A 24783-nucleotide genomic window follows, 5' to 3' on the forward strand; every position below is an offset into this window, starting at 1 on the left:
CTGGAAGCCAAAATTAATGTGGAGGACATGCGCGAGAGTTAGATTTTGGTGATTTTTGTTATTTTTTTTGCTTCTGCGCATGGGCAGAAGCAAAAATATCAGCGAAGATCACCCTGACAAAGGTTGCAGCTGCCAGGGTCACATGATCACTATTGGAGACCTTTTCAACCAGCTTCTGTTAAGCAAAGACAATGGGGGAAGCCACATTCCCTTATTTATTTATTTATTTATTTATTTATTTATTTATTCATTCATTCATTCATTCATTCATTCATTCATTCATTTATTCATTCACTTACTTCCTTACTTACTTCCTTACTTACTTCCTTACTTCCTTACTTACTTCTTTACTTCTTTACTTCTTTACTTCTTTACTTCTTTACTTCTTTACTTCTTTACTTATTCATTTATTTATTTAATTATTTATTTAATTATTTATTTAATTATTTATTTATTTAATTATTTATTTACTTATTCGATTTTTATGCCGCCCTTCTCCTTAGACTCAGGGCGGCTTACAACATGTTAGCAATAGCACTTTTTTAAACAGAGCTAGGCTATTGCCCCCACAATCCGGGTCCTCATTTTACCCACCTCGGAAGGATGGAAGGCTGAGTCAACCTTGAGCCGGTGATGAGATTTGAACCACTGACCTTCAGATCTATAGGTCAGCGTTAGTAGCCTGCAGTACTGCACTCTACCTGCTGTGCCATCTCAGCTCCTTAACTTAAGAACCATAACATACACACACATAGAAAATCATAAAACCAGGTGCAACTCACTTGAACAACTGCCCTGCTTAGCATTGAAAATTCTGGTTCTAATTACAGCTAAAAGTTGAGATTTACTTGTTGTTGTGTTTAAGAGAATCCACTTCAAGCTAGTCTAATAATGGTAACCTCTTCTTATTTGGAGAAGCAGATGTCACCACCTGTCCAAAGACCAACAGCTTTAAAGATGAAAAATCAAGGGTCAGAATGTTTCAAGTAGCTTGGAACATTTATTGAGTTTATTAACTCCCAAGTAACAGTAAAAAAGCATCAAGTCAGTACAGTGGTACCTCTACTTAAGAACTTAATTCGTTCTTTGACCAGGTTCTTAAGTAGAAAAATTTGTAAGCAGAAGCAAATTTTCCCATAGGAATCAATGAAAAAGCAAATAATGCATGCAAACCCATTAGGAAAGAAATAAAAGCTCGGAATTTGGGTGGGAGGAGGAGGAAGAGGAAGAAGAAGAAGAAGAGGAGGACAGTCGCTGCTGAAGGAAGAAGGGGAGGTGAGGGGAATCAAAAAAATCCAAAACTTTAAGGCTTAAAAAAAAAAGTGGGGGGGGGGGACTATGAGGCAGCAAGGAGGAGCACGCGCCTCTCATATACTGCGCCAGAGAGAGAAACCCAGGGGGAATGGCAGGAAACTGGCCGGGCCTTCATGTCATTCTCAAATTTTCTGGGAAATTTTTCCAGGCTCGGATTCTGAAGTAGAAAATGTTTTTTAAGAAGAGGCAAAAAAAATCTTGAACACCCGGTTCTTATCTAGATAAGTTCTCAAGTCGAGGTACCACTGTATAAGTAGAACAGTATAGTAGGACGAACAAATACAGTGGTACCTCATCTTATGAACGCCTCTTCTAACGAACTTTTCAAGATACGAACCCGGTGTTTAAGATTTTTTTGCCTCTTCTTCCAAACTATTTTCACCTTACGAACCCAAGCAGCTGCTGCTGGGATGAAAAGGTTTCTTTCCCCCCCCTTTTTTTGAAGAAAGAAAAGGGAGGGGCAGCTTGGAGGAGTAAAGATTTTGCATGCTTGCAAAGGCACTGAAACAGTGTCTTTTTAAGAAAGAAAAGGGAGGGGCGGCTTGGAGGGGGAAAGACTGCAGAGAACAACGTGCTTGCAGAGGCACTGAAAGGGTGTCTTTTGAAGAAAGAAAAGGGAGGGGCGCCCCCCCTTGCCTTTCTTCTTTCCCACTCACCCTTTAGCCTAGCCTTGCTTTTTCCACCCGCCCCCTTTCGCTGCTCCTCCCTGCCCTCTGTTCGCCACCCTTCTAAAGTTTGGGATTTTCCTGAAGGATTTGCACGCATTATTTGCTTTTGTACATTGATTCCTATGGGAAACATTGTTTCATCTTACGAACTTTTCACCTTACGAACCTCCTCCTGGAACCAATTAAGTTCGTATGATGAGGTACCACTGTACCTCAGAACCCTGACAGCTCTATTTATACGAGCACTATTTATATGAACAGCAACAGCCAATCAGGCTGAAGGAAACTCCCGCTTCCTGAACCAACCAATCCGGGGCGCTTTGGCCCTTGCCAGGGACGTAACACACTTCAGGGTAGTCTAATAAGGGTAACCTCTTCTTGTTTGGAGATGCAGATGTCACCATCTGTCCAAAGGCGAGCAGTGTTGATGTGCAAAAGTCAAGGGTCAGAATGTTTCAAGTAGCTCGCAACATCCTGGTAACCGGAACCAACCAGGGAATTGGATTTGGACTGGTGAAAGAGCTGGTGAAACTGAACCCTCCTCCTGGACATATTTTTGCAACCTGTATGAACCCTCCTGGACCTGAATCAAAGGTATGTAGAAGACCAACCATAATTCAACCTCTTTAAGATATAAGCTGGAGTAACGTACTGATGTGGGCTTCAGTGAAGGACTGCCAAATTTTTTACTGCCATGCTATGGGCGTGGATTATTGTGTGGGTGTGGCTTGATGATCATGTGACTGGGTAGGAGTGGCTTGCCGGCCATGTGATCAGGTGCGAGTGGCTTGACAATCACGTGACCGGGGGTGGCTTAAAAGTCATGTGACTGCGTGCTTGGACTCTTTTTCAGTTGATGAAGTCACGTTATTTGAATAGCCACAAAAAGGACAAATGATAGACAGCATTGTTTATTGAGGAGCACAGTAACATTTTAAGCTTTTGTACCAAACCCATAAGGTTCAGTAAGATAACAGTTTAGGCAAGTAGCTCAATTTTCTTTAATTGCTATAAAAGTTCAGTGCTAGATTAGATTAGATTAGATTAGATTTATTGGATTTATATGCCGCCCCTCTCTGCAAGCTCGGGGCGGCTCACAACAATGGTAAAAACAATACATAATAACAAATCCAGCTAGATAATGATTATAATGATTAATGCATTTATGGGTAAAAACATACTATTTAATTATTTCCTATTTTAAAAGTAATTAAGGATCATAGTAAGACTACTTTAGCTTCAATCGCAACAACACAAGAGCACGCAACAGATTCAAACTTAATAAGTATTTTCCCTTTTATTCTCTTCGTCTCTTGGAATTTTTTTTTACAATGTTATAAAAAGACAGTCCTCTGCTGTATTGGAACTGAGATTGCAGAGGATACATTTTTATATTTTATCCATTTGTTCAACCTGTTCTGTTTTGACATTTTCTTTCTCAATTGCAGGCTTTGCAGAATTTTGCTAGTCAGCACGGCAACACTCACATCATTCAATTAGGTATGGCATCGTTACTCTCTGGGTATTTATTGCAATAGAAGCCAACAAACGTGATCTGCTCTACTTGGTTCCATTCTAAAAAACGAACATCAATCTTCCAAGTCAGGAAGTCTGTATTATCTGTGCCAAGTCTTATACCCCTCTTTTTTTTTTTTTACTGTCTTGAACACTAGGGAAGGTCTCTTCTGAGATTCCATAAGATCCCTCCTCTGTTTTACTCAAATATTTCATTTAAAAGGTAAAAGGTTCCCTATCCAACTGTGTCTGATTCTAGGGCATGGTGCTCATATCCTTTTCTTGGCCCTAGGGAGCCAGTGTTAACTGATGACAATTTTCATGGACATTTGACCAGCATAGCTATAAGCCCCAAACAGGGCCACCATCAGGAATTTTGGGGCCCCATACAGCCTAAGTGTCTGCCCCCCCCACCATTTTAAAACTATTTTAAGTCGCCAAGCCACTCCATCCCCCGGGGATCATTTCCCGCTTCACGCCAAGCGAGGCGGTCCCATAGGTCAGTGTTTCCCAACCTTGGCAACTTGAAGATATCTGGACTTTAACTCCCAGAATTCCCCAGCCAGCGAATGCTGGCTGGGGAATTCTGGGAGTTGAAGTCCAGATATCTTCAAGTTGTCAAGGTTGGGAAGCACTGCCATAGGCTATTTCAGGAACTGGGTTAAGCCGATTGTGTGGACTCGTCCAGGAGAAAGAAAGAAGCGGGAGTGACAAGGGAAAGAAAGATCCTGGCATCGGTCAGGCGGAGCGAGGCTTATTTACGGCTCCTTGGCACTTCTCCCTTCTTGTTGACAAAACCATGTGCTTTCTAGCGAGGGGAGAGGGGAGGGGGATCCCACACCCGGCAGCCACCGGAGAGGAGCTGGAAAGGACGAGGGGAGAGAAAAAGCAGGGTACCAGCAGTCAGGCGGGTGTCTTGACGGGGCACTCCCATCTGGAAGGAAGGGAAGAAAGGTGAGGGCGAGCTAGGAAGTAAGGAAGGAAGGGTAAAAGGTGCGATCAAGAGAGGAATGGGTGAATGAATGGACGGAGGGTGGTAAGGAAGGAAGGAAAGAGGGAAGGGACAGGGACAGAGGAAGGGTGCAAAGAAAGCAAGGAAAGGTGTGAAAGGGGAGAGGAAGAGAGGAAGGAGTGAAAGAAGGGAGTGAGGGAGGAAAGAAGGGAGGAATGAGAAGGAAAGCAAGAAATGGAGGGAGGGAATGAAAGAAAGAAAGAAAGGGGGAAGGGACAGGAACAGAGGAAGGAAGGAAACTTATGAAAGGGGAGAGTAAGAGAGGAAGGACTGAAGGAAGGGAGGGAGGGAAGAAGGTAGGAAGGAAAAAGAAAAGAAGAAATAGAGGAAGGGAAGGTAAAAGAGAGAAAGAAAAAGAGCAAGAAAGAGAAAGAAAGAAAAAGAAAGAGAATGAAAGAGAAATAAAAAGAGAGAGGGGGAATGAAAGAAATGGAAGGAGGGAAGGAAGGAGAGAAAGAAAGAGGGAGAAAGAAAGCAAGAGAAAGAAAAAAGAATGAAAGAGCAAGAGAGAAAGAGAGAAAAAGAGAAAGAAAGAAAAAGAAAAGAAAGAAAGAGGAAAGAAAGAGAATGAAAGAGAAATAAAAAGAGAGGGGGAATGAAAGAAATGGAAAGAGGGAAGGAAGGAGAGAAAGCAAGAGAAAGAAAGAAAGCAAGATAAAGAAAAAAGAATGAAAGAGCAAGAGAGAAATAGAGAAAGAAAGAAAAAGCAACGAAAGAAATTGTGATTTTTACAATTCCCTCCCCCGCTCCCCACAAACCACCTACCCCTCTACCGCAAGAGGGAAGCGCCCGAGGCGCCGGGTTCCCCTTTCTCCCTCGCCCGCATCCTTGCCGTGGTGACTCACCAGGAGAAGGCTGGAGACCCAAGCGGCTCCTCGGGGGGCCTTGCGGAAGGCGGCAGCGGAAGCCCCCATGGCCGGCACTGGGTGCAAGAAAGGATGCTTTCTGCGCGGGCGGAGGCCGAGAGCTGAGAAGGGCGTGCCTTGCCCACCCTCACCGGAAGAGCTGCCCATCTAGCAGTCCCGCTGCCCCATTGCCCGGCAGGGGATGATGGGCAAGGGACGCCTCGGCAAAGGAGGCCAGGGCGGGAAGGGAAGGAGGGGGCTGGCGGGGGTTTAGGAAAGGCAAGCCCGCCGGGCACGAGGGAATGCTGGCCACGCGGGGCTCCGAGGCCAGCCTTGCAGCTCCTCGGCGGGAGGAGCCGAAAGCCACCGGGAGAGGACTGGGCTCAGCAGGAGAAGCGCCGCCCCCCCCATTATTCAATTTCCCCGGGCCCGTGACGCGACTCCAAGTAGTACCGGTCTATCGGCGGCCCTGGCCCCAAACGCTGTTACGGTCCCATCAAAGTGGTACCTATTTATCTACTCGCATTTGCATACTTTCAACTGCTAGGTAGGCAAAATCCATTTCCAAGATTATTACCTAGGCTGCAATTTTCCTTCCTGTCTCCGAAGGTCTCTTCTTTTCCATTATATTTTACCTGCGCTCATCAAACTGGGAACCATGCCATTTTTACTGATACCTGTCCTGTTATCTTTCTTCTGTGTGTGGTAGATGTGACAAACGTGTCCAGCATAAGCAGGGCGGCATCAGAAGTAGAATCCCATCTGAAAGGACAAGGGCTCAATCTGCTAATCAACAATGCTGGCAGAAATTCCCATGCTTATTACCTGGAAAACGTCAATCAGGAAGATATGCTATTGTCATACAAGACCAATACAGTGGGACCTCTCCTAATGGTCAAGGTAAGTCTGGTTTAGGGGCCTAGGTGCTATACAGCAGTGATGGGCTCCTATGGGTACAGTCGGGTACGCAGAACTGGTAGAAAAAAAATGATTCCCCCCCCCTTTTTTCCCCTTCTGGGCTCTGGGTATGTTTTTCCTATTACAGTACATGAGGTTGAACATGGATAACTTTAGAAGTTATAGATAAAGATAACTTTATTTTGTGTGTGTGTGTGTGTGTGTACATACACACAAACTTTATAGAGTAGATAATAAATATTTTTGTGTGTCTGTGTGTAATATGTGTGTACACACATGGCATATACAGTAATACCTCATTTTACGAACTTAATTGGTGCCGGGAGGAGGTTTGTAAGGTGAAAAGTTCGTAAGACAAAACATTGTTTCCCATAGGAATCAATGGAAAAGCGATTAATGCACGCAAGCCCAAAACTCAGAAACCCGGAAGCCGGCTGTCACCACCGAAGGAGGTTTGAGCCTCCCGATGCTCCCTGCCCCTTTGCCATGCATGTCATCCTGGATGAAGCGCTGGGGGGGAGGGAGTCAGGAAGGTCCTCCTGCTCCCCCCCAGCCAAAAACACAAAGGCGGTCTGCCGCCGCCCGCGGAGCAATGGGAAGCTGAAACCGTCGGCGGTTTGAGCCTCCCTTTGCTGCACGCTGCTTCGCCCTGCCTGTTGTCCTGGGCGAAGTGCTGGGGGGAGGGAATTAGGAAGGTTCTCCTGCTCCCCCTCCAGCCAAACACACAAAGGCGGTCTACCGCCGCCCGCGGAGCAATGGGAAGCTGAAGCCGGCGGCGGCTTCAGCTTCCCATTGCTCCACGCCGCTTCGCCCTGCCTGTCATCCTGGCTCAAGCGGACGGCGGCAGACCGCCTTTGTGTTTTTGGCCGGCGGGACGGGGAAGCCTCTTGCAGCAGCGGAGACATTTGGGGTTTTGGCTGGGGGGGAAGGCAGGAGGTCAGGCGCTTCACCACCCCTCCCCGCCGCAGGAGGCTTTCCCGCCCCTCGCCCGTGGCCGGCAGAAGAGCGCTCTTGCCCGGCGGGGTGGGGAAGCCTCTTGCAGCAGCGGAGGCATTTGGGGTTTTGGCTGGGGGGGGAAGGCAGGAGGTTCGGCGCTTCACCACCCCTCCCAGCCAAAAAGGCAAAGCCGGACAGCTCCTGCCTTCTGCCTCCCCCCCGCTCTTCTGCCGGCCACGGGCGATGGGTGGGACAGAGGGGTGGGGTTAAGCCTCCTTCGGCGGCTGGGGAGCTGCCCGGCTTTACCTTTTTGCCTGGGAGGGGTGGTGAAGCGCCAGACCTCCTGCCGCTGAGAAGCCCCGCTGCCTGGCTGTCACCTTTTAAAACAGCCGGGGGGCTTCTTGGTGGCCTCCCGAACACCGAACCTGGAAGTTCGGGTTTGGCGTTCGGGTTCAGGAGGACGCTGAGAACCCCCCGGCTGTTTCAAAAAGCAACAGCCGGGTGGCGGGGCTTCTCGGCGACCGCAGCGGTGGGTTCGTAAGAAGGAAAAAGTTTGTAAGAAGAGGCAAAAAATTCTGAACCCCGGGTTCGTATCTCGGGTTGTTCGTAAGACGAGGGGTTCGTATCATGAGGTACCACTGTATACATACAATTAAATAGTATATTTTGGATGCTCAGTAATAGTAAATAGATGGGGAAATTGTATCTTTTTGAGGTGAGGAGAGGCCAGGCACCCTAACCCAAACCTTTGATGTGAGTGACGTCAAGTTGGCCACCTTTAAGCCAGTCACATGACCTTTAAGCCACCCCCTGGTCACATGGCCAGCAAGCCACACCCACAAAATAAAGCCATGCCCACAGTGTGGTAGTCCAAGAAGGTCAACCATGAGCCAATGAGATTGGAGGTGGCACCAAACCCCCCCCCCCATGATTTGGGAAATTTTAAAAAGACAGTGAGAAAAAAACTAGGGATCTGAAGGACACCCAGGAAAAAGAGAAATGCAATGTTTTGGCCTCCTGTTTCATATGTACTTTAGGAATTCCTACCTCTCCTGAAGAAGGCTGCCAAGGAGACCACAAATGACAAAGTGGGGAGCCCCAAGGCAGTTGTCGTCAACATGTCTTCTATCATTGGTTCCATTGGGTACGGTTTTGATCCCTCCCTAACAGAGATGCCTCCATCGTACCAATATCGTGCCAGCAAGGTAATTTGGAATTTTTGTTATTTTGAACATAGCCAACGAGATCCTCCACGACGTATCCAGCCTCTCTTGGGTCAATCTCTGGCTCCAGTAGCCTCTGATCAATGTGACGTCTTTTTAAAGTGAAGCTGGACTCGGACTAAAGTCCAGAAGATGTCTGACCATCCGAGAAAGACTTGTTTAAATGATGATGGAAATGATGATGGAAACTCAGGTCCCCACATGAAGGTTACGTTATACTAGAAACATAGAAACATAGAAACATAGAAGATTGACAGCAGGAAAAGACCTCATGGTCCATCTAATCTGCCCTTATACTATTGCCTGTATTTTATCTTAGGATGGATATATGTTTATCCCAGGCATGCTTAAATTCAGTTACTGTGGATTTACCAACCATGTCTGCTGGTCATTTGTTCCAAGCATCTACTATTCTTTCAGTAAAATAATATTTTCTCACATTGGTTCTGATCTTTTCTCCAACTAATCTCAGATTGTGCCCCCTTGTTCTTGGGTTCACTTTCCTTTTGAAAACACTTCCCTCCTGAACCTTATTTAACCCTTTAACATATTTAAATGTTTCGATCATGTCCCCCCTTTCCCCTCTGTCCTCCAGGCTACCATTTTTGTAGCCCATCTTTGGACCTGTTTAATTTTATCAATATCTTTTTGTAGGTGAGGTCTGCAGAACTGAACACAGTATTCCAAATGTGGTCTCACCAGTGCTCTATACAGCAGGATTACAACCTCCCTCTTCATGCTTGTTATACCTCTATCTATGCAGCTAAGCATTCTACTTGCTTTCCATACCACCTGAGGTTCACCCATTTTGAGACTGTCAGAAATCAATACCCCTAAATCCTTCTCTTCTGAGGTTTTTGCAAACACAGAACTGAAAACAAGACTCAGATTGAGGATTCCTTTTCCCCACGTGCATTATTTTACATTTGGAAACAGTAAACTGCAGTTTCCATTGCTTTGATCACTTATCTAGTAAAGCTAAATCATTTGCCATATTACAGACGCCTCCAGGAATATCAACCCTATTGCACACTTTAGAATCATTGGCAAATAGGCAAACCTTCCCTTCAGAAGACAAGAACCTCAGTTGACGCAACCCACACCTCCCTGTCACAACTCCCCTCACAAGTCCCATGCCTGACATGACCCTCACCTCCTATGACCTCCCAGTCACAAGACCTACTGACCACATGGCCTTATAAGCAGAAAAAAACCAACTCTGCTGAAGATGTTACCTAGTCTAGTAACGTGACAGATATTCACCACTATTGCAAACTGATTTATTGCTAAATGGCTATGCACAGGAATCTTCTCAATTAAGTCAGAAGCAACTTGGACCTCAACACGTGTCCACAGCACTCAAGGAGGGTTGGACTTAGTTTGCTTGTGACAATGTAGGGACTCTAGGCTGATCCCTCTTTTCATCCCATCTCCCGAGATTCTTCCATTCATTCTCTCATGCTTTGTTTTATAGACAGCGTTGAATATGGTCAATGCCTGCCTTGCAGTCGAACTGAAAAAAGATGGAATTTCATCTGTTCTGCTCTATCCTGGATGGGTGAAAACTGACCTGGGCTTAGAACTGGTACTATAAATATGTTCTTATAAAGTACCATGCAGCTTCTTCTCTGGTAACATTGATCTGCTAACCAGAGCATACAAAACATTTGTCAGACCAATCCTAGATTAACACATTAGAATATTATGAACAACATCCTGGAAAAACAGTATCACTAATGTTCCTTGATGCTAAAAAAGCTTTTGATAATGTTAATTGGACTTTTATAAAAATGCAACTAAACAAAATGAGATTTGGTACTAAATTTGTAAATTTAATAGACGCTATTTATTCAAAACAAACAAGAAAAATTATATTAAATAATGAGCAACTGGAAACATTTGAAATAAGTAAAGGAGTTCGACAAGGATGTCCGATATCACCCTTATTATTTATTTTATCTTTAGAAATTTTATTGATAAAAGTAAGAGCAGATCCAAAAATAAAAGGTTTGACTATTGGGAAAGAAATATATAAAGTCCAAGCATTTGCGGTTGATTTGACTTTTATAATAGAAGATCCGATAACAACAGCTCCAATATTAATACAGACAATAGAACAATATGGAAAAGTTGCAGGATTAAAAATAAATAAGAGTAAAACACAATTTATAGTGAAAAATATGAATAAAACTCAAGAAAGAAAACTTGAACGTATTACAGATATGAAAATAGTTAAGAAAGTTAAATATTTGGGAATATGGATAACATCAAAAACGATATCATTAAAAAATGAGAATTATATGAAATTAATTGCAGAAATTAAAAAAGATTTAGAAATATGGAACAACCTAAAAATATCCTTTTTGGGGAGAATTGCCACAATTAAGATGAATATTTTACCTAAAATTTTGTTTTTGTTCCAGGTTATTCCAATAAATCCTGGGGGAATTTTTTTAAAAAATTTAGCAATGATAGTTAAAAAATTCTTATGGCAAGGGAAAAAAGCAAGAATAAAGATAAATATTTTGGAAGATATTAAAGAAAGAGGAGGATTTGCTTTACCTAACTGGAAATTATATTATCAGGCAGCCACCTTAACATGGATTAGAGATTGGATAGTGTTAGAAGACAAAAGAACATTAAAATTAGAAGGACATAATCTTATGCTTGGTTGGCATGCCTTTATATGGTATGATAAGGATAAAATTCATACATATTTCAAAAGACATACAATAAGAAAGTATTTGTTGGAAGTTTGGAAAGACATAAAAAAGAATCATTTTTTGACTATTCCCTAATGGATCTCCCCCTTATAAGCAATAATACACCTAAATTCAATAAGGGAAACGATATAAGGAATTACTGGATGATCAAATGAAATTAAAGTCAAGAAATAAATTACAAGAAGGGACTACAATTGACTGGTGGCAATACGCCCAGATTCAGTCTAGATTTCAGAGAGAAAGTATGACATGCATTTTTAATAAGAATAAAAATTTCTTAGGTAACTTATTAATTACTAACCAGACTAAATTAATAGGGAAAGTTTATAAATATTTGATTGCCCATAAAAATATAGATTTGACCTTAAAGGATAACATGATAAATTGGTGCAAAAATATTGGTAAAGAAATAGATATAGATACATGGGAAAATGTTTGGATCTCAAATTGGAAAATGACAACATCAGTTTCCCTAAAAGAAAACCAAATTAAAATGTTTTATAGGTGGCACCTCCCACCAAATGGGATAGCAAAAATGTTCCCAAAGATTTCACCATTATGTTGGAAGTGTAAGAAGGAAATAGGGTCCTATTATCATCAATGGTGGACGTGTAGTAAAGTTAAGCTTTACTGGAAAATGATAGAAAGAATAATAAAAGAAATAATAAAACAGGAGATAGAAATAAGCCCGGAATTTTATTTACTGGGTATAACCAATCAGAAATATAAGAAAGAAATTCTACATTTAGTTATTCATATTTTGACCGCGGCCAGGATAATATATGCGCAAAATTGGAAAGGGGAAAATATCCCCAAAGAAGAAGAAGTTATCAAAAAAGTATTAGATTGCGCTGAAATGGATATGATGACAAGATGGTTAAAAGGTCAAGAAGAAATAGAATTTTATGAAATATGGAACAAAGTGTATATAAACAAGAAGAAATATTAAAAGTTAAAATAAATAAATAAATAAATAAATAAATAAGAGAATTGTATTAGTAGAGATATGATTGAAGTTTTATGTTAGAATTAGTAGGGATAAGATTTAAGAGTTATGCTAGAATTTATTATAAAAAGTTAAACAAATTTCTTCTTTTCATTTAAAATAATAAGTTGATTTTAAGCATTTTTTGAATGTATTCTTTTTTCTGTATTGAAATTTTACTTCTGGAATAAGCGGGGAAGATACAACCCCATCTCTATGTTAAATGTATGTTTGTCAGTTTTGCCTTTTTTAAGAAAATTAATAAAATTTATTGGAAAAAAAACCATTTGTCAGACCAATCCTAGAACACAACACATCTGTATGGAACCCACATTGCATATCTGACGTCAGCACAATTGAGAGAGTCCAGAAATACTTCACAAGAAGATTCCTTCACTCCTATAATTGTATGACAAAATTTATAAATAAATAAACAAATAAAATAAAGGTGGTGGGAGGGGATAATGAATATTCTCAGAAAAATTGGAAACTTAGCAATTGAGAGCTAGTTTGGTTTAGACATTCAACTGGATTTCAGGCCTAAGGCAGGACTAGAAAACATCACCTGATGATTGGCTCAAGGTCATCCAATTGGCTTTCATGCCCAAGACAGGATTATTGCATATTAAAATTTCAACAACAACTACAACAAGAATCAGAATGTAAACCAATTTGCAGAACCCTAATCCAGCTTCTCCTTTTCTCGCAGGCTCCTATGACAGTGGAGGAGAGTACTAAGGGTTTGGTGAAGGTGATTGACGGCTTAGATCCCTCGTCATCTGGAACTTTTCTGGATTGGGAGGGGAATAAAATAGTCTGGTGAACAAAATAAGCATCCTTGAGCTTCCTGCTGGGAAAAAGCATGAGACCTTGGTGGACCGAAAGGAGAAATCTTCCCGCTGGCTTCTGCTGCAGGACAAACCTGTCGCTAAGCATGTGTTGATTATTATCAATAAAATGTACCATGGTCATGGAAAAATCTTACCATCACCTTTCATCCCAAGTGCCACTTATTTATTTGTTTGCTTGTTTATCTATCTATCTATCTATCTATCTATCTATCTATCTATCTATCTATCTATCTATCTATCTATCTATCTACCTACCTACCTACCTACCTGCCTACCGATCTATCTATCTATCTATCTATCTATCTATCTATCTATCTATCTATCTATCTATCTATCTATCTATCTATCTATCATCTATCTGCCACTGCTCTTCAGGGACTCGAGGCGGTTTAAAAGATATTTTAAAAACCCAATAAAATACCCTAAATCCAATTATAAAATTAACCAACAAGTCTAAAATCCCAATTTCTTAAAAAACCAATCACTCTCATTCAAACAATATAACATGCATTCCATTCATCAACCAGCAGATAATATCAAATGCTCCCAGGCCTGTTGGCACAAGTGCGTCTTAAGACTCTTATGGAAGGCGAGGAGGGTGGGGGCAGTGCGAATCTCTGGAGGGAGCTGATTCCAGAGGGCTGGGCCCCCCACAGAGAAGGCTTTTCCCCTAGGCACCACGAAGCTCCGGGCGCTTCGAGTCTCCTCTACAAACGGCCCCAGTAGTGGCAGAGGTGCCCCACACTCTCTGGCCCCACCTAGCAGTAGGTGCTTTCACTGCTGGCTCGGGTGGTGAGATTTGGCTTCTGCACATGCGTAGAAGGCGAATCTCAGGTGCAAGGAATGTGCACAGCGTTTGAACAGTAGGTGGTGACAGAGATGCGTGCACAAGTCCATTTTTGCTGGTGGAATGGCATTCCACCCCATCCTGGCAGCAGCCGACCCCTGTATATACATATATCTATCTATCTATCATAAAGTCAAGAGAGTTTATGAACAAAACTGCAGTCAATCATAACTGTAGGAACAGAGAAATGATGTCATAATTGTCATGCAGACAGTGAAGAAAATATATCTTTGTCCTTTCAGCTGCTGAAATAGTTGTGGGTATGAAAGGCATAATTTTAGATGAAGTGGAGAAGAGAAATATAGAGATGGTGCTAGAGAAAGGAGAAGGTGACAGAAAGAGTTATATAATACAGCTAAATCTGTTTTTTTGGGGGGTGTAAATCAGTCCTGGATCGCAACAATAGAAATCTTTCTCTCCCCTATCATAATTGTCCAGGACAATCTCTTTGAGACTCTCCCATTTGCTTCAGGTAAGACACCTGCAAGAAAGTCCGATTAGAGAAGGAATAGCAAAGTCAATCATTAAAGTTTGTGACTGCAGGAACTTTCTGTTTTTTCTACATAGCCTAAGCTATGAAAAACGATAGAAATACAGTGGTACATCTACCTAAAAATGCCTCTACTTACAAACTTTTCTAGATTAAGACCAGGTTTTCAAGATTTTTTTGCATCTTCTCAAGAACCATATTCCACTTACAAACCCGAGTCTCTGAAACTGTAACCGGAAAAGGCAGGGAGAAGCCTCTTTGGGGCCTCTCTAGGAATCTCCTGGAAGGAAAGAGCGCCGGAAAAGGCAGGGAGAAGCCTCCATGTGGCCTCTCTAGGAATCTCCTGGGAGGAAACAGGGCCTCCACCCTCCCTGCGCTTTCCCCAATTACACGCATTAAACTTTTCTACTTAAGAACCTGGTCACGGAACGAAGTCAGTCCGCAAGTAGAGGTATCACTGTATATGTATATAATTAATTCAGAATAAAAGTGAAAGATATGTTAGAGATCTTAGAAGCTGGTTGGAAAGATCTCAAATGGAGATCATGTGACCCTGAGTGGCTGCAACCATTGTCAATACCTGCCAGCAGTAGCGGGTTGAAGCTGGTATGGTCCAATACAGCGTCCCGGTAGTGAAAATGGAGCTCCACGTGCAGCTTCAGCTGACCGGCGGGTGAGTGCATGCATCACCGTAATATTCATCTTCTGCGCATGTGCTGGAAGCCAAAATTAATGTGGAGGACATGCGCGAGAGTGAGATTTTGGTGATTTTTGTTATTTTTTTTGCTTCTGCGCATGGGCAGAAGCAAAAATATCAGCGAAGATCACCCTGACAAAGGTTGCAGCTGCCAGGGTCACATGATCACTATTGGAGACCTTTTCAACCAGCTTCTGTTAAGCAAAGACAATGGGGGAAGCCACATTCCCTTATTTATTTATTTATTTATTTATTTATTTATTTATTTATTTATTTATTTATTTATTTATTTATTTATTATTTATTTATTTATTTATTCATTCATTCATTCATTCATTCACTTACTTCCTTACTTACTTCCTTACTTACTTCCTTACTTCCTTACTTCTTTACTTCTTTACTTATTCATTTATTTATTTAATTATTTGTTTAATTATTTATTTAATTATTTATTTAATTATTTATTTACTTATTTGATTTTTATGCCGCCCTTCTCCTTAGACTCAGGGCGGCTTACAACATGTTAGCAATAGCACTTTTTTAAACAGAGCTAGGCTATTGCCCCCACAATCCGGGTCCTCATTTTACCCACCTCGGAAGGATGGAAGGCTGAGTCAACCTTGAGCCGGTGATGAGATTTGAACCACTGACCTTCAGATCTATAAGTCAGCGTTAGTAGCCTGCAGTACTGCACTCTACCTGCTGTGCCATCTCAGTCCTTAACTTAAGAACCATAACATACACACACATAGAAAATCATAAAACCAGGTGCAACTCACTTGAAAAACTGCCCTGCTTAGCATTGAAAATTCTGGTTCTAATTACGGCTAAAAGTTGAGATTTACCTGTTGTTGTGTTTAAGAGAATCCACTTCAAGCTAGTCTAATAATGGTAACCTCTTCATATTTGGAGAAGCAGATGTCACCACCTGTCCAAAGACCAACAGTTTTAAAGATGAAAAATCAAGGGTCAGAATGTTTCAAGTAGTTCAGAACATTTATTGAGTTTATTAACTCTCAAGTAACAGTAAAAAAGCATCAAGTCAGTACAGTGGTACCTCTACTTAAGAACTTAATTCGTTCTGTGACCAGGTTCTTAAGTAGAAAAATTTGTAAGCAGAAGCAAATTTTCCCATAGGAATCAATGAAAAAGCAAATAATGCATGCAAACCCATTAGGAAAGAAATAAAAGCTCAGAATTTGGGTGGGAGGAGGAGGAAGAGAAAGAAGAGGAGGAGTGTTAAGTCTGTAAAAAGAAATTCTGTAAAAATACTGTCTCTGTCAATTTAAAATGTGAATAAATCAAGGTCGCGTCTGATTGGTTAAGACGCGCGGCCGTTTCTTTTAGGCGCGAGCCTTTAAAGTATAAATAGGGCTGTTTTGACACTGACAGCCCAGACGCGTTCCTTGCTGAAGTCACTTGCAAGAGAGCTGAATAAACGGAACCGTCTTCAAAGATTCCTGTGTGGTCTGCTTCATTTCACTGGCGACGAGAGAGCGACGAATCCACGTGTCAAGAATGAACAACCTCCAGATCGGCCGGGCTCCCGACTACTTCGACCCCGAAAAGTCGTCATGGGACGCCTACATGGCAAAATTCGAGATTTTCCTCGAAGCAGCAGGAATGGGAGAAGCCGAAGCCGACAGGAAGCGGGCGATTTTTCTAAATTATTGCGGTACTGAAATCTTCGACCTCGTCCAAACGCTGACCGACCCGCTCCCGGCTAAAGCTGTTCCTTGGGACGACCTTCAAGAAAGACTCGCCAATCACTTTAAGCCAACGAAACCTGCCGTAGTCTACAGACACCAATTTTCAAGAATGACACAACGTGAGTCGGAATCCATAAACCAATTCGCCACGCGACTTCGTACGGTGCTGTCAAAGTGCAAATTTGACAGCCTGGAAGCTCTGCTGAGGAAGAAGGGGAGGTGAGGGGAATCAAAAGAATCCAAAACTTCCAGGCTTAAACATAAAAAAAGAGGGCCACGGGCCTCTCATATACTGCGCCAGAGAGAGAAACCCAGGGGGAATGGCAGGAAACTGGCCGGGCCTTCATGCCATTCTCAAATTTTCTGGAAAATTTTTCCAGGCTCAGATTCTGAAGTAGAAAATGTTTTTAAGAAGAGGCAAAAAAATCTTGAACACCTGGTTCTTCTCTAGATAAGTTCTCAAGTCGAGGTACCACTGTATAAGTAGAACAGTATAGTAGGACAAACAAATACCTCAGAACCCTGACAGCTCTATTTATACGAACACTAACAGTAACAGCCAATCAGACTGAAGGAAACTCCCACTTCCTGAACCAACCAATCCGGGGCGCTTTGGCCGTTGTCAGGGACGTAACACACTTCAGGCTAGTCTAATAACGGTAACCTCTTCTTATTTGGAGATGCAGATGTCACCATCTGTCCAAAGGAGAGCAGTGTTGACGTGCAAAAGTCAAGGGTCAGAATGTTTCAAGTAGCTCGCAACATCCTGGTAACCGGAACCAACCAGGGAATTGGATTTGGACTGGTGAAAGAGCTGGTGAAACGGAACCCTCCTCCTGGACGTATTTTTGCAGCCTGTCTGAACCCTCCTGGACCTGAATCAACGGTATGTAGAAGACCAACCATAATTCAACCTCTTTAAGATATGAGCTGGAGTAACGTACTGATGCTGGGCTTCAGTGAAGGGCTGCCAAATTTTTTACTGCCATACAATGGGCGTGGATTATTGTGTGGGTGTGGCTTGATAGTCATGTGACTGGGTAGGAGTGGCTTGCCGGCCATGTGATCAGGTGCGAGTGGCTTGACAATCATGTGACCGGGGGTGGCTTAAAAGTCATGTGACTGCGTGCTTGGACTCTTTTTCAGTTGATGAAGTCACGTTATTTGAATAGCCACAAAAAGGACAAATGATAGACAGCATTGTTTATTGAGGAGCACAGTAACATTTTAAGCTTTTGTACCAAACCCATAAGGTTCAGTAAGATAACAGTTTAGGCAAGTAGCTCAATTTTCTTTAATTGCTATAAAAGTTCAGTGCTAGATAATAATTATAATGATTAATGTATTTATGGGTAAAAACATACTATTTAATTGTTTCCTATTTTAAAAGTAATTAAGGATCATACTAAGACTACTTTAGCTTCAATCGCAACAACACAAGAGCACGCACCAGATTCAAACTTAATAAGTATTTTCCCTTTTATTCTCTTCGTCTCTTGGATTTTTTTTTTTACAGTGTTATAAAAAGACAGTCCTCTGCTGTATTGGAACTGAGATTGCAGAAGATACATTTTTATGTTTTATCCATTTGTTCAACCTGTTCTGTTTTGACATTTTCTTTCTCAATTGCAGGCTTTGCAGAATTTTGCTAGTCAGTACGGCAACACTCACATCATTCAATTAGGTATGGCATCGTTACTCTCTGGGTATTTATTGCAATAGAAGCCAACAAACGTGATCTACTCTACTTTCTTCCTTTCTAAAAAACTAACATCAATCTTCCAAGTCAGGAAGTCTGTATCATCTGTACCACGTGTTTTTTTTATATATATTTATTTTTATTTTGTTTGACATACAAACATTTAGACATCATACAATACAACATTGAACATTTACGATTTATATATTTACAAAATTTATTTTTTACAATTCTATTTGCTATATCTTTTTCTTAACTTCCACCCAGTTGTATATTTTTTCCCACACTTTGTAATAGTCCTCATTTTGTTGGTTTTGTATCTCATATGTTAATTTGCTAAATTTGGCGCAGTCTTATATTTTTTTAATCACCATTTCTTTGTTTGGAGTCTTTTCTTGTTTCCAAACTTGTGCATATGCTAATCTTGCAGCAGTAAGTAAGTGATTTACTAGGTAGTAATTTTCTTTGCTATGTTTACCTTTGATTATGCCTAATAAATACATTTCCGGTTTTATCTCAAGTATATAGCTGAAGTCTTATACCCTTCTTTTTTTTTTTTACTGTCTTGAACACTAGGAAAGGTCTCTTCTGAGATTCCATAAGATCCCTCCTCTGCTTGACTCAAATATTTCATTTAAAAGGTAGAAGGTTCCCTGTCCAGCCGTGTCTGATTCTAGGGCATGGTGCTCATATCCTTTTCTTGACCTAGGGAGCCAGCGTTCTCTGACAATTTTCATGGACATTGGTCAATAGAGCTATAAGCCAAAGGCGCCCAAAATGCTGTTACGGTCCCACCGAAGTGGTACCTATTTATCTACTCGCATTTGCATGCTTTCAACTGCTAGGTAGGCAAAATCCCTTTCCGAGATTATTACCTAGGCTGCAGCTTTCCTTCCTGTCTCCGAAGGTCTCTTCTTTTCCATTATATTTTACCGGCGCTCATCAAGCTGGGAACCATGTCATTTTTACTGATACCTGTCCTGTTATCTTTCTTCTGTGTGTGGTAGATGTGACAAACGTGTCCAGCATAAGGCGGGTGGCATCAGAAGTGGAATCCCATCTGAAAGGACAAGGGCTCAATCTGCTAATCAACAATGCTGGCATTATTTCCCAAGCCTATTTCCTGGAAAACGTCAATCAGGAAGATATGCTATTGTCATACAAGACCAATACAGTGGGACCTCTCCTAATGGTCAAGGTAAGTCTGGTTTAGGGGCCTAGGTGCTATACAGCAGTGATGGGCTCCTATGGGTACAGTCGGGTACGCAGAACTGGTAGAAAAAAAATGATTCCCCCCCCCCTTTTTTTCCTTCTGGGCTCTGGGTATGTTTTTCATATTACAGTAAATGAGGTTGAACATGGATAACTTTAGAAGTTATAGATAAAGATAACTTTATTTTGTGTGTGTGTGTGTGTGTACACACACATGGCATATACAGTAATACCTCGTCTTACGAAATTAATTGGTGCCGGGAGGAGGTTCGTAAGGTGAAAAGTTCATAAGATGAAACATTGTTTCCCATAGGAATCAATGGAAAAGCGATTAATGCGTGCAAGCCCAAAACTCAGAAACCCGGAAGCCGGCCGCCACCACCGAAGGAGGTTTGAGCCTCCCGATCCTCCCCGCCCCTTTGTCATGCATGTCATCCTGGATGAAGCGCTGGGGAGAGGGAGTCAGGAAGGTCCTCCTGCTCCCCCCCCAGCCAAACACACAAAGGCGGTCTACCGCCACCCGCGGAGCAATGGGAAGCTGAAGCCGGCGGCGGCTTCAGCTTCCCATTGCTCCACGCCGCTTCGCCCTGCCTGTCATTGTGGCTCAAGCGGACGGCGGCAGACCGCCTTTGTGTTTTTGGCCGGCGGGACGGGGAAGCCTCTTGCAGCAGCGGAGAGATTTGGGGTTTTGGCTGGGGGGGGAAGGCAGGAGGTTCGGTGCTTCACCACCCCTCCCAGCCAAAAAGGCAAAGCCGGGCAGCTCCTGCCTTCTGCCTCCCCCCGCTCTTCTGCCGGCCATGGGTGATGGGTGGGACAGAGGGGTGGGGTTAAGCCTCCTTCGGCGGCTGGGGAGCTGCCCTGCTTTACCTTTTTGCCTGGGAGGGGTGGTGAAGCGCCAGACCTCCTGCCACTGAGAAGGCCCACCGCCCAGCTGTCACCTTTTAAAACAGCTGGGGGGGCTTCTCAGGGGCCTCCCGAACACCGAACCCGGAAGTTTGTGTTTGGCGTTCGGGTTCAGGAGGATGCTAAGAAGCCCCCCGGCTGTTTCAAAAAGCAACAGCCGGGCGGGGGGGCTTCTTGGTGGCCGCAGCGGTGGGTTCGTAAGAAGGAAAAAGTTCGTAGGAAGAGGCAAAAAATCTGAACCCCGGGTTCATATCTCGGGTTGTTCGTAAGATGAGGGATTCGTATCATGAGGTACCACTGTATACATACAATTAAATAGTATATTTTGGATGCTCAGTAATAGTAAATAGATGGGGAAATTGTATCTTTCTGAGGTGAGGAGAGGCCAGGCACCCTAACCCAAACCTTTGATGTGAGTGACATCAAGTTGGCCACCTTTAAGCCAGTCACATGACCTTTAAGCCACCCCCTGGTCACATGGCCAGCAAGCCACACCCACAAAATAACCCAAATCTTTGATGTGAGTGACGTCAAGTTGGCCAGTCACATGACCTTTAAGCCACCCCCTGGTCACATGGCGAGCAAGCCACACCCACAAAATAAAGCCATGTCCACAGTGTGGTAGTCCAAGAAGGTCTACCATGAGCCAATGAGATTGGAGGTGGCACCAAAAAACCCCGTGATTTGGGAAATTTTAAAAAGACAGTGAGAATAAAACTAGGGGTATGAAGGAGACCCCGGAAAAAGAGAAATGCAACATTTTGGCCCCCTGTTTCATATGTATCTTAGGAATTCCTGCCTCTCCTGAAGAAGGCTGCCAAGGAGACCACAAAAGACAAAGTGGGGAGCCCCAAGGCAGTTGTCGTCAACATATCTTCTATCGCTAGCTCCATTGGGCAGGGTTTTGATCCCTCACTAGCAATGATTCCTCCATTGTACCAATATCGTGCCAGCAAGGTAATTTGGAATTTTTGTTATTTTGAACATAACCAACGAGATCCTCCATGGCGTATCCAGCCTCTCTTGGGTCAATCTCTGGCTCCAGTAGCCTCTGATCAATGTGAAGTCTTTTTAAAGTGAAACTGGACTGGGACCAAAGTCCAGAAGATGTCTGACCATCCAAGAAAGACTTGTTTAAATGATGATGGAAATGATGATGGAAACTCAGGTCCCCACATAAAAGTTACGTTATACTAGAAACATAGAAACATAGAACATTGACAGCAGGAAAAGACCTCATGGTCCATCTAGTCTGCCCTTGTACTATTACCTGTATTTTATCCTAGGATGGATATATATTTATCCCAGGCATGCTTAAATTCAGTTACTGTGGATTTACCAACCATGTCTGCTGATCGTTTGTTCCAAGCATCTACTATTCTTTCGGTAAAATAATATTTTCTCACGTTGCTTCTGATCTTTTCTCCAACTAATCTCAGATTGTGCCCCCTTGTTCTTGGGTTCACTTTCCTATTAAAAACACTTCCCTCCTGAACCTTATTTAACCCTTTAACATATTTAAATGTTTCGATCATGTCCCCCCTTTCCCCTCTGTCCTCCAGGCTACCATTTTTGCAGCCCACTTTTGGACATGTTTAATTTTATCAATATCTTTTTGTAGGTGAGGTCTGCAGAACTGAACACAGTATTCCAAATGTGGTCTCACCAGTGCTCTATACAGCAGGATTACAACCTCCCTCTTCATGGTTGTTATACCTCTATCTATGCAGCTAAGCATTCTACTTGCTTTCCATACCACCTGAGGTTCACCCATTTTGAGACTGTCAGAAATCACTACCCCTAAATCCTTCTCTTCTGAAGTTTTTGCAAACACAGTACTGAAAACAAGACTCAGATTGATTATTCCTTTTCCCCACGTGCATTATTTTACATTTCGAAACAGTAAACTGCAATTTCCATTGCTTTGATCACTTATCTAGTAAAGCTAAATCATTTGCCATATTACAGACGCCTCCAGGAATATCAACCCTATTGTACACTTTAGAATCATTGGCAAATAGGCAAACCTTCCCTTCAGAAGACAAGAACCTCAGTTGACGCAACCCACACCTCCCTGTCACAACTCCCCTCAAAAGTCCCATGCCTGACATGACCCTCAGCTCCTATGACCTCCCAGTCACAAGACCTACTGACCACATGGCCTTATAAGCAGAAGAAAACCAACATGGACATCCCTGAAACTCTGCTGAAGATGTTACCTCGTCTAGTAACGAAACAATTTGAAACCGGCCCACAAACTCAGAGAACAAACCTCATCCTACACCTGAGTGACAGATATTCACCACTATTGCAAACTGATTTATTGCTAAATGGCTATGCACAGGAATCTTCTCAATTAGGAGTCAGAAGCAGCTTGGACCTCGACAGGTGTCCACAGCACTCAAGGAGGGTTGGACCTTGTTTGCTTGTGACAATGTAGGGATTCTAGGCTGATCCTTCTTTTCATCCCACCTCCCGAGATTCTTCCATTCATTCTCTCACACTTTGTTTTATAGACAGCGTTGAACATGGTCAATGCCTGCCTTGCAGTTGAACTGAAAAAAGATGGAATTTCATCTGTTCTGCTCCATCCTGGATGGGTGAAAACTGTCATGGGCACAGAACAGGTACTATAAATGTGTTCTTATAAAGTACCATGCAGCTTCCTCTCTGGTAACATTGATCTGCTAACCAGAGTATACAAAACATTTGTCAGACCAATCCTAGAACACAGCTCGCCTGTATGGAACCCACATTGCATATCTGACGTCAACACAATTGAGAGAGTCCAGAAATATTTCACAAGAAGATTATTTCACTCCTATAATTGTTTGACAAAATTTATAAATAAATAAACAAATAAAATAAAGGTGGTGGGAGGGGATAATGAATATTCTCAGAAAAATTGGAAACTTAGTAACTGAGAGCTAGTTTGGTTTAGACATTCAACTGGATTTCAGGCCTAAGGCAGGACTAGAAAACATCACCTGATGATTGGCTCAAGGTCATCCAATTGGCTTTCATGCCCAAGACAGGATTATTGCACATTAAAATTTCAACAACAACTACAACAAGAATAACAATGTAAACCGATTTGCAGAACCCTAATCCAGCTTCTCCTTTTCTCGCAGGCTCCTATGACAGTGGAGGAGAGTACTAAGGGTTTGGTGAAGGTGATTGACGGCTTAGATCCCTCGTCATCTGGAACTTTTCTGAGTTGGCAGGGGAATAAAACAGTCTGGTGAACAGAATAAGCATCCTTGAGCTTCCTGCTGGGAAAAAAGCATCAGATCTTGGTGGACTGAAAGGAGAAATCTTCCCGCCGGCTTCTACTGCAGGACAAACCTGTCGCTAAGCATGTGTTGATTATTATCAATAAAATGTGCCATGGTCATGGAAAAATCTTACCATCACCTTTCATCCCAAGTGCCACTTATTTATTTGTTTGCTTGTTTGTCTGTCTGTCTGTCTGTCTGTCTGTCTGTCTGTCTGTCTGTCTGTCTGTCTGTCTGTCTGTCTGTCTATCTATCTATCTATCTATCTATCTATCATCTATCATCTATCTATCATCTATCTATCTATCTATCTATCTATCTATCTATCATCTATCTATCTATCTATCTATCATCTATCTATCTATCTATCTATCTATCTATCATCTATCTATCTATCTATCATCTATCATCTATCATCTATCTATCTATCTATCTATCTATCTATCTATCTATCATCTATCGATCTATCTATCTATCTATCTATCATTATCTATCTATCTATCTATCTATCTATCTATCTATCATCTATCATCTATCTATCTATCTTTCTATCTATGTATCTATCTATCTATCTATCATCTATCTATCTATCATCTATCTATCTATGTATCTATCTATCTATCTATCTATCTATCTATCTATCATCTATCTATCTATCATCTATCTATCTATCATCTATCATCTATCTATCTATCTATCTATCTATCTATCATCTATCTATCTATCTATCTATCTATCTATCATCTATCTATCTATCTATCTATCTATCTATCTATCTATCTATCTATCTATCTATCTATCTGCCACTGCTCTCCAGGGACTCGAGGCGGCTTAAAAGATATTTTAAAAACCCATATAAATACCCTAAATCCAATTATAAAATTAACCAACAAGTCTAAAATCCCAATTTCTTAAAAACCAATCACTCTCATTCAAACAATATAACATGCATTCCATTCAT

The 24783-nt window shown here is 42.1% G+C and overlaps 2 protein-coding genes across 2 annotated transcripts; both read left to right on the top strand.

Moving 5' to 3' along the window:
• The first annotated feature begins 2432 nt into the window (after positions 1-2432).
• Positions 2433-13067, top strand: LOC139172483 (C-signal-like). Its single transcript, XM_070761632.1, has 6 exons — positions 2433-2576; positions 3431-3482; positions 6064-6254; positions 8246-8413; positions 9906-10016; positions 12849-13067. Exons 1-6 carry the CDS (start codon positions 2433-2435, stop codon positions 12960-12962), a joined length of 780 nt encoding a protein of 259 aa, XP_070617733.1. The 3' UTR covers positions 12963-13067.
• A 1032-nt stretch (positions 13068-14099) lies between these two features.
• Positions 14100-23792, top strand: LOC139172485 (C-signal-like). The gene is made up of 7 exons (XM_070761634.1): positions 14100-14166; positions 17420-17619; positions 18366-18417; positions 19440-19630; positions 21337-21504; positions 23064-23174; positions 23679-23792. Exons 1-7 carry the CDS (start codon positions 14100-14102, stop codon positions 23790-23792), a joined length of 903 nt encoding a protein of 300 aa, XP_070617735.1.
• The last annotated feature ends 991 nt before the right edge of the window (positions 23793-24783 follow it).

Source organism: Erythrolamprus reginae, chromosome 9 (genome assembly GCF_031021105.1).
Source record: "Erythrolamprus reginae isolate rEryReg1 chromosome 9, rEryReg1.hap1, whole genome shotgun sequence".
NCBI classification, from domain to species: domain Eukaryota; kingdom Metazoa; phylum Chordata; class Lepidosauria; order Squamata; family Dipsadidae; genus Erythrolamprus; species Erythrolamprus reginae.